Below are 10326 nucleotides of genomic sequence, written 5' to 3'. Positions count from 1 at the left end.
ACTCAGATTGTGGCAGGCCTACCCTTAGCCACTTTAGATTTACAGGCTTGCAACCATTTTAGAAAAAGAAATTCAGGTGAATTATGGAAAATCAGTTAAGTTGCAATCAGTAACCTACTTACAATAACATGTTTTACCCAACATAATAAATTCCATCAAAAATATGTACATGGCATAGGAGGTCCCAGGCATTGAGACAGGCTATAAGCACACCCTCTCAACAAGGATGAATTTAAAAAGCCTAGAACACTAAACCAGAGTAGGCCTATATTTCACCCGATATTCTGTAAACGATCAAAATGTATTAAAGAACAACAATACATGGCAACTTGAGTTACTACCCTTTAATATTTCAACACACCTCAGACATCAGCAACATAATGAAAATCACAAAAACAATTGTCGGGTGGAAATCCCCCACGTTTAGTGTTACAGGTCTATTACATGTTAACTATAACACCGACGGTGAAGAAAGCAATTTGAGGTACAAAAGAAAAGCACAAATGCCATCGCTTGCCACATCCAGTCATCTGCTCTTCTCAAACTTGTGCAGTCACACCTGCAAAAGAAAATATACTGATAGTTTAGTCCAAAAAAGAAAAAGGCCAGGTTGAGTGCCAAACACAAGGATAGCATTTCTCCATTGGCAGTTATTGCATAAGACGGCATTTCATCATTGAAACTACTGAAAACAGCCATTGAGTGATAAATACTGTACCTGTGAATAACTCCTTCAGCCCATAAAGAACCTGTTAAAAACACATTTGATTAGATGGTTCTACACAACCATTAGACAGATATCAGGCTGTAGTAGCAAAGCCATCAGTTCAGCGGGGGTATCGACATTCTTCTTCAGATGGATATAATGACTCATCATTGACTTCTCCAGCAGCATAATCTTAAAACAGCACTTCACATTTCATCATTGCAACCACGGAAAACTGAAAAATTGAGTGTCAAATACCTCTGAATAATTCCTTCTGTCCATGTCATTCTGTAGAGTAGGATGGGAAGCGTTGACCTGTAAACAGTAAACACCACATTTGATTAGATGTTCCACGCAACCAAAAGACACCAGATAGATCTCAGGTTGTAGCAAAGCCTTCAGTTCAGCGGGGGTTATCGACATTCTTCTTCAGACAGATATAATTACTCCTCATCGGCTTCTCAGGCATCAGCTACATCCAGAGACTCAACAGATAAACTTTACCTCCATCCGTAAGCAGTCCATCAACTCCACTCTCTGCCTTTAGTCGATTCTGTAGTCTTCAGCAATGGCATCCTGTTAGGAACACACTTCATTAAATATTTGATCATTTTTCAATGTAGATTCAGGATCTAGTCACACCAAAGTCATCAGGTACCATTAACTTCCACACAAATTCTTCAGACAGGGATAACAAACTCATCATTGACTTGAGTATAAAGCATGGTTCTTGTAATGCTTAAAACCTCACCTCCAGCCCTCATCACGTGTAGATTTGTTAAAGAGTCCTCATGTCATGGAGGCCTGAAACAAATGCATATTGGCACATTTATTTTAACGTAAAACGACTCCTGTAATTATTGGTTTAAGAAAACCAGATTCAGTGGCAAAGACAATTTGAGACAAAATGGCAACGATGTGGTTTCAGACAAAATTGGCTTATTTTTCAGTTACTCAGCATGGTCGATAAGACGGGGAAAGAAATGGATCATCATTAACCACATCCAAGAAGCCACTGCCAACCCTATACTACTCGTTTGAGCAAGATCAGTGGCCTTGACCCATTTTAGGCAGAAACCCCCTTTTAAACATTATGTTATAATTTAGTTGTTGAAAAATAGCATCATTGAAACTACTGAAAACTGAGGTAAATACTGTACCTGTGAATAACTCCTTCAGCCCATTTCATTCCATAGAGTAGGAACTAGGAAGTGTTGACCTGTTAACGACACATTTGATTAGATGGTTCTACACAACCATTAGACACCAGGCTGTAGTAGCAAAGCCATCAGTTCAGCGGGGGGTATCGACATTGTTCTTCAGATAGATATAATGACTCATCATTGACTTCAGGCATCAGATACATCCAGAGACTCAAATAATATTTACCTCCATTGGTAAGCAGAGTCCATCACCCATATCAGTGTAGCTTTAAATAGGACAGGACTGTGGCCCTACATACAACACTCGACGTGTACCTGAGATTGAAAAGCAAAAAACATTTCATTATTGAGGAGGGATTTCCTTCTTCCATGTGCTCCTAACTTTAAAGCACTCAGACGAATCATGTCTATTTCATAGAACTATAACGATATTTTAATACACTGGTCACACATTTTAAGGGTCACGTAAAAATCTCAAAAACTGTGTGTACTGGGAGGTCTCAGATACAATGGTTAAGTTATACATCACATTTTCAGCGTGGTGCATGAGTTATCATCATAGACCAGACACAACTCACCATCATTACTAGCTTTGCTTTAATTACAAAACGTATGAGGTACAGGAAAGGCTTTCAGTAACACAAATTCATCATTGACTGAAGTATAAAGCATGGTTCTTGTAATGCTTAAAACCTCACCTCCAGCCCTCATGACGTGTAGATTTGTTAAAGAGTCCTCATGTCATGGAGGCCTGAAACAAATGCATATTGGCACATTTATTTTAACGTAAAACGACTCCTGTAATTATTGGTTTAAGAAAACCAGATTCAGTGGCAAAGACAATTTGAGACAAAATGGCAAAGATGTGGTTTCAGACAAAATTGGCTTATTTTTCAGTTACTCAGCATGGTCGATAAGACGGGGAAAGAAATGGATCATCATTAACCACATCCAAGAAGCCACTGCCAACCCTATACTACTCGTTTGAGCAAGATCAGTGGCCTTGATCCATTTTAGGCAGAAACCCCCTTTTAAACATTATGTTATAATTTAGTTGTTGAAAAATAGCATCATTGAAACTACTGAAAACTGAGGTAAATACTGTACCTGTGAATAACTCCTTCAGCCCATTTCATTCCATAGAGTAGGAAGTGTTGACCTGTTAACGACACATTTGATTAGATGGTTCTACACAAACATTAGGTACCAGGCTGCAGTAGCAAAGCCATCAGTTCAGCGGGGGGTATCGACATTCTTCTTCAGATAGATATAATGACTCATCATTGACTTTTCAGGCATCAGATACATCCAGAGACTCAGATAATCCTTACCGCCATCGGTAAGCAGAGTCCGTCCACTACCCTCAGCATTACACATCCACGTCATGGTGGGAAGGTCTGTCGTCTTCAGCATCCTGTATGGATCACACTTCATTCAATAGTAGCTCATTTTACGGACCTAGATCTGGAACTAGTCACACTAGTCATCAGATGGTATATGTATCTTCTACACAAATTATTCGGACTAATAGGGAAAACAAATCATCATTGACTATTCAGGCATCAGATACATCCAGAGACTCAGATAATATTTACCTCTATTGGTAAGCAGAGTCCATCACCCATATCACTGTAGCTTTAAATATGACAGGACTGTGGTCTTACATACAACTAGACACTCGACGTGTACCTGAGATTGAAAAGCAAAAAACATTTCATTATTGAGGGATTTCCTTCTTCCATGTGCTCCTAACTTTAAAGCGCTCAGACGAAGCAAGTCTATTTCATAGAACTATAAAGATAATTTAATACACTGATGGTCACATGCACATGTTTTAGGTTTCATGTAAAAACTTTGTGTACTGGGAGGTCTCAGATACAATGGTTAAGTTATACATCACATTTTCAGCGTGGTGCATGAGTTATCATCATAGACCAGACACAACTCACCATCATTACTAGCTTTGCTTTCATTACAAAACGTATGAGGTACAGGAAAGGCTTTCAGTAACACAAATTCATCATTGACTGAAGTATAAAGCATGGTTCTTGTAATGCTTAAAACCTCACCTCCAGCCCTCATGACGTGTAGATTTGTTAGAGTCCTCATGTCAGTAGAGTAGGAAGTGTTGACCTGTTAACGACACATTTGATTAGATGGTTCTACACAACCATTAGACACCAGGCTGCAGTAGCAAAGCCATCAGTTCAGCGGGGGGTATCGACATTGTTCTTTAGATAAAATATAATGACTCATCATTGACTTTTCAGGCATCAGATACATCCAAAGACTCAGATAATCCTTACCGCCATCAGTAAGCGGAGTCCGTCCACTACCCTCAGCATTACACATCATGGTGGGAAGGTCTGTCTGTAGTCTTCAGCATCCTGTATGGACCACACTTCATTAAATAATAGCTCATTTTACGGTGCAGATCTGGAGCTAGTCACACTAGTCATCAGATGCTATATGTATCTTCTACACAATTTTTTCAGACAGGGATAACAAATCATCATTGACTCTTCAGGCATCAGATACATCCAGAGACAAATATACATTTACCTCCATCGGTAAGCAGAGTCCGTCCACTACCCTCAGCATTACACATCCACGTCATGGTGGGAAGGTCTGTCGTCTTCAGCATCCTGTATGGATCACACTTCATTCAATAGTAGCTCATTTTACGGACCTAGATCTGGAACTAGTCACACTAGTCATCAGATGGTATATGTATCTTCTACACAAATTATTCGGACTAATAGGGAAAACAAATCATCATTGACTATTCAGGCATCAGATACATCCAGAGACTCAGATAATATTTACCTCTATTGGTAAGCAGAGTCCATCACCCATATCACTGTAGCTTTAAATATGACAGGACTGTGGTCTTACATACAACTAGACACTCGACGTGTACCTGAGATTGAAAAGCAAAAAACATTTCATTATTGAGGGATTTCCTTCTTCCATGTGCTCCTAACTTTAAAGCGCTCAGACGAAGCAAGTCTATTTCATAGAACTATAAAGATAATTTAATACACTGATGGTCACATGCACATGTTTTAAGTTTCATGTAAAAATTGCAAAAACTGTGTGTACTGGGAGGTCTCAGATACAATGGTTAAGTTATACATCACATTTTCAGCGTGGTGCATGAGTTATCATCATAGACCAGACACAACTCACCATCATTACTAGCTTTGCTTTCATTACAAAACGTATGAGGTACAGGAAAGGCTTTCAGTAACACAAATTCATCATTGACTGAAGTATAAAGCATGGTTCTTGTAATGCTTAAAACCTCACCTCCAGCCCTCATGACGTGTAGATTTGTTCGAGTCCTCATGTCAGTAGAGTAGGAAGTGTTGACCTGTTAACGACACATTTGATTAGATGGTTCTACACAACCATTAGACACCAGGCTGCAATAGCAAAGCCATCAGTTCAGCGGGGGGTATCGACATTGTTCTTCAGATAAAATATAATGACTCATCATTGACTCTTCAGGCATCAGATACATCCAGAGACTCAGATAATCCTTACCGCCATCAGTAAGCGGAGTCCGTCCACTACCCTCAGCATTACACATCCACGTCATGGTGGGAAGGTCTGTCTGTAGTCTTCAGCATCCTGTATGGACCACACTTCATTAAATAATAGCTCATTTTACGGTGCAGATCTGGAGCTAGTCACACTAGTCATCAGATGCTATATGTATCTTCTACACAATTTTTTCAGACAGGGATAACAAATCATCATTGACTCTTCAGGCATCAGATACATCCAGAGACAAATATACATTTACCTCCATTGGTAAGCAGAGTCCATCCACTCCCCTCAGCATTACACGTCTAAGTTACCATGACAGTGGGAAGATCTGTAGAACATTCACAAGTAGTATGAGCAATATCCAAAACAGGTTGCATATACAGTATGAAGCTATCCAAACCATTGGATTTAATATAATGTATTAATTTTACTAGTTGTGATCAATTTAATCATGTTTCACAATTTCTTTAATAAAAAAAAGACATACCTTCACATTTGTCTTTGAGACAGTAGGCGATTCTATAATTACAATTCCAATTTTTCACTTCAGCATCCTGTATGGACCACACTTCATTAAATAATAGCTCATTTTACGATGCAGATCTGGAGCTAGTCACACTAGTCATCAGTCTACATGTATCTTCTACACAATTTTTTCAGACAGGGATAACAACTCATCATTGACTAGTAGAGTATAAACACTCATGGTTATTTTTGTAATGCTGCTTAAAACCTCACCTTCTGCAGCCCATTTCAGACAGGTGGATTCGTCCAAGAGTCTCCATGTAGGCCTGAAAAATTGTGAAATGGCACCTTTAAAACATGCACCTAATGATCAACCAAGCAAACTCACGTTGTAACCAGGATAAATTATGATTAAGTATACCGATAGATAACACATTTGTATTCCTTCCAAGTCATGGCTATAAAGTGTGCTTACTGCTTGGCCACCCATGACACTGCAAAAAAGGGCCACAGCCAGAGGTACTGGTAGAAAACACCATCAGCCATCAACAGTGATTATAAAAGCCAGGTAACCTGGTTTCTAACATTTTGACAGATAGGCAACTACTTAAGGGGAAATCACATTAATAATGGGCGTTTCATTTAGGCATTGTGTACAAGCATGGACACAGACAAATAAAATCACCCACAATTAAGATTAACATTTTTCTGTACCTGTAATTGCATTTAGCAATCAAAATGTTGGCTGTGAAAAGGTCCATTAGGCCTACCCTTACAGCAGATTTGAGACAAAATGGCAAAGATGTGGTTTCAGACAAAATTGGCTTATTTTTCAGTTACTCAGCATGGTCGATAAGACGGGGAAAGAAATGGATCATCATTAACCACATCCAAGAAGCCACTTCCAACCCTATACTACTGGTTTGAGCAAACGTCAACAATTCTAGAAAATATTCACCGCTCACTTGCATGATAGATGTCACTAATCATAGATCAGTGGCCTTAAGATCCATGTATTAAAGTGGTTTTCCTGCATTATACTTTTCTTCTCACCATTGACATTTTAGTTCAGCCTCCTGATTCTGATGATCTGGTCCTCCTCGTTGCCAGCATCTCCGCCCTCCACAAAGTGTGTGGTCTTCTTGTTCATACCACCACAGGGAGATGACAGCATGAAAGGCCACAGGAAGTTGTTGGTGTACTGAAGTTCTTTCCGACTGTAGATCTGATGGATGAGATCCTCAATGCAGATCATGCCGCATTTACCTGCAGAGGTCACAAAAAATGAAATGTAATCAAGTGATAGAATGACAGTTTGTGCAAAAATAATTATTTAATTACTTGTAAAGGAATATGCCCAAACGTTGCAATTTTTGCCATTAAATAAAGTAAGTCTCTCATGGAGCTCTAAAACAAGTTACACCTTCCTCTTCAAAGGAAGATCTTACCATTTACAAAAGTCAACATTAGTTTAAACCAGTTTGAAGCTCCAGATTGAGCGATATAATCGTCCTGTACATTTGTATGCACACAAAGCCCTTACACCTGATAAACCTGTGTTAAGTGCTTTATAGCCTTAAACAGTCTTAGGACAATGCAAACTACCACGTTGTCAATGTCATACTATGTTGACTTTAGACTACTTGCCCACTTGTATTATTGCTATGCTTTGGCAAACCTAACGAATCTGGCACTGCAGACTAAATATATACTATAAAATGCTTTACTGAGATGTGGTTTCAGACAAAATTGGCTTTTCGTTTTAGTTCTCTCACCATAGTCGATATGACGGGGAAAGAAATGTATCATCATTAACCACTCAGCAGTCAATCACAATGAATGGTATGTCAGATAGTAAATCAATTAGATTGTAAACATAATTTAGTGAAGTTCAGGGAAAATAGGTTAAACTATTTTAAACATGCACCCAAACCTGTAGAATATTAGTTTATTTTCTAAGAAGAAAACCCTCATCCAAATATGTGCCAAATATGAAGGCTTTTCTCAGATAAGAATCCCCATCTGCATAATCTTGAGCACTTCCCATGCAGCCAGTCATCATTGGAACCATGGAAAACTGAAGAACCAGCGAGTGGCAAATACCTGAATAACTCCTGTCCATGTCATTCTGTAGAGTAGGATGGGAAGTGTTGACCTGTTAATGAAACATCGGATTAGATGGTTCTATGCAACCAAAAGACACCAGGCTACAGGTAGTAGCAACGCCATCAGTTCAGCGGGGGGTATCGACATTCTTCTTCAGATAGATATAATGACTCATCATTGACTTTTCAGGCATCAGATAAATCCAGAGACTCCGATAATCCTTACCGCCATCAGTAAGCAGTCCGTCCACTACCCTCAGCATTACACATCATGGTGGGAAGGTCTGTCTGTAGTCTTCAGCATCCTGTATGGACCACACGTCATTAAATAATAGCTTATTTTACGGTGCAGATCTGGAGCTAGTCACACTAGTCATCAGATGCTATATGTATCTTCTACACAAATTCTTCAGGCTAATAGGGAAACAAATCATCATTGACTCTTCAGGCATCATATACATCCAGAGACTCAAATATTATTTACCTCCATTGGTAAGCAGAGTCCATCAACCATATCAGTGTAGCTTTAAATATGACAGGACTGTGGCCTTACATACAACTAGACACTCGACGTGTACCTGAGATTGAAAAGCAAAAAACATTTCATTATTGAGGGATTTCCTTCTTCCATGTGCTCCTAAATTTAAAGCGCTCAGATGAATCAAGTCTATTTCAGAGAAATAAAGATATTAAAGATGGTCACAAGCACACGTTTTAAGGTTTCACGTAAAAATCTCAAAAACTGTGTGTACTGGGAGGTCTCAGATACAATGGTTAAGTTATACATCACATTTTCAGCGTGGTGCATGATTTCTCATCATAGACCAGACACAACTCACTATCATTACTAGCTTTGCTTTCATTATAATAAAAAAAAACACATTGGTAATTCTGCAGACAGGGATAACAACTCATCATTGACTGCATCAGATACATCCAGAGACTCAAATTATATTTACCTCCATTGGTAAGCAGAGTCCATCCACTTCCCTCAGCATTACATGTCGTTACCATGACAGTGGGAAGATCTGTAGAACATTCACAAGTAGTCTGAGCAAGATCCAAAACGGGCTGCATACATGAAGCATTGAAGATATCCAGACCCTTTGATTTATTACAATGTATTAATTTGACTAGTCATGTGATCAATTTAATTATGTTTCACAATTTATTTAATAAAAAAAAGACATACCTTAACATGTCTTTTAGACAGTAGCCGATTCTGTAGGTAGTCTATTACAATTCCAAGTTCTCACTTCAGCATCCTGTATGGACCACACTTCATTAAATAATAGCTAATTTTACGATGCAGATCTGGAGCTAGTCACACTAGTCATCAGTCTACATGTATCTTCTACATATTTTTTTCAGACAGGGATAACAACTCATCATTGACTAGAGTATAAACGCTCATGGTAATTTTTGTAATGCTGCTTAAAACCTCACCTTCTGCAGCCCATTTCAGACGTGGAGGTGGATTCGTCCAAGAGTCTCCATGTAGGCCTGAAAAATATGGTGAAATGGCATTTTTTAAACATCTAACGATTAACCAAGCAAACTTTGTACCCAGGATATAAGTTATGAATAAGTATATTACTGACATATTCATAACGTTACATATACTATTAGTATTCCTTCCAAGTCATGGCTATAAAGTGTACTTACTGCTTAGCCACACTACACCCATGAGTCATGACACTGCAAAGTTAGTTAAATTAGAATGTAAACATAACTTAGAGATGTCCAGGGAAATTAAGTTAGTTCAACTCGATATGAAACCTAGTAACGTTACGAGATAATTTCGAATGGTAAAATTATTAACCACATTCTGATTCCAAGTGATAAGACCTCATGGTGATAGAGCGCAGGCACCACACGTGTTTAGCATCAGCTAATAGCATTAGCTCGAGTCATGGTAGGCACTCGCACGCATACAATCTCGCATGTAGTGTGGCCATCACATTGTGATGTACTAGTCTACTACTTACTACTCACGTTATTATTCCACTTGGTGAGAGATGCAGTAAAATTACAGTCCGTGTTTCGACGTGGACTGGATAGAGCATAGTGACACATTGTGCCTTGCGTTGCAGTCATCTTCCAGCCAGACGACTGGATACAGAAAGAATGTGTCTGTTATCGCGGAAGCGTTTTTATATGCATAAATTCTCGCGTGACTTTGCGGACCAATGATCGAGTACAGAGTACTCTCTCTCTCTGTGTCTCTCACTCACACACACACACACACACACACACACACACACACACACACACTGTGTATAGGAGGGTAAATACAATGGTTTTCTTATTTTTCTATAATCTTTAAATGTTCTGA

The 10326-nt window shown here is 38.9% G+C and overlaps 1 protein-coding gene across 8 annotated transcripts in view; it reads right to left on the bottom strand.

The window, feature by feature from the left end:
• LOC308323678 (large ribosomal subunit protein uL30-like) overlaps positions 1-10107 on the bottom strand; it is a 192497-nt gene extending 182390 nt beyond the window's left edge. Inside the window, exons 1-28 of one of the 8 annotated variants that reach the window (XM_080775454.1) lie at positions 9987-10107; positions 9438-9494; positions 9184-9256; positions 8951-9019; positions 8476-8569; positions 8218-8296; positions 7990-8041; positions 6940-7152; positions 6160-6212; positions 5909-5975; positions 5678-5749; positions 5416-5502; positions 5179-5242; positions 4696-4789; positions 4432-4514; positions 4176-4256; positions 3939-4002; positions 3465-3558; positions 3201-3283; positions 2977-3028; positions 2568-2620; positions 2096-2184; positions 1867-1925; positions 1458-1510; positions 1211-1282; positions 965-1021; positions 719-749; positions 330-559 (exon numbers count right to left, since the gene is read on the bottom strand). In XM_080775454.1, the coding sequence (XP_080631580.1) occupies positions 6950-7152; positions 7990-8041; positions 8218-8223 (261 nt within the window). In that variant the 5' untranslated portion in view covers positions 8224-8296; positions 8476-8569; positions 8951-9019; ... (1 more) ...; positions 9438-9494; positions 9987-10107 and the 3' untranslated portion in view covers positions 330-559; positions 719-749; positions 965-1021; ... (16 more) ...; positions 6160-6212; positions 6940-6949. Of the gene's footprint in view, positions 1-329; positions 560-718; positions 750-964; positions 1022-1210; positions 1283-1457; positions 1511-1866; positions 1926-2095; positions 2185-2567; positions 2621-2976; positions 3029-3200; positions 3284-3464; positions 3559-3938; positions 4003-4175; positions 4257-4431; positions 4515-4695; positions 4790-5178; positions 5243-5415; positions 5503-5677; positions 5750-5908; positions 5976-6159; positions 6213-6939; positions 7153-7989; positions 8042-8217; positions 8297-8475; positions 8570-8950; positions 9020-9183; positions 9257-9437; positions 9495-9986 lie in introns of those variants that run through there. The other 7 variants (XM_080775452.1, XM_080775453.1, XM_080775457.1 and 4 more) reach the window with 7 other exon arrangements.
• Between the last annotated feature and the right edge of the window lie 219 nt (positions 10108-10326).

This window comes from Protomyctophum bolini, assembly GCF_963924005.1.
Source record: "Protomyctophum bolini genome assembly, chromosome: 11".
NCBI lineage: Eukaryota > Metazoa > Chordata > Actinopteri > Myctophiformes > Myctophidae > Protomyctophum > Protomyctophum bolini.
This window is presented reverse-complemented; position numbering and strand designations above follow the sequence as displayed.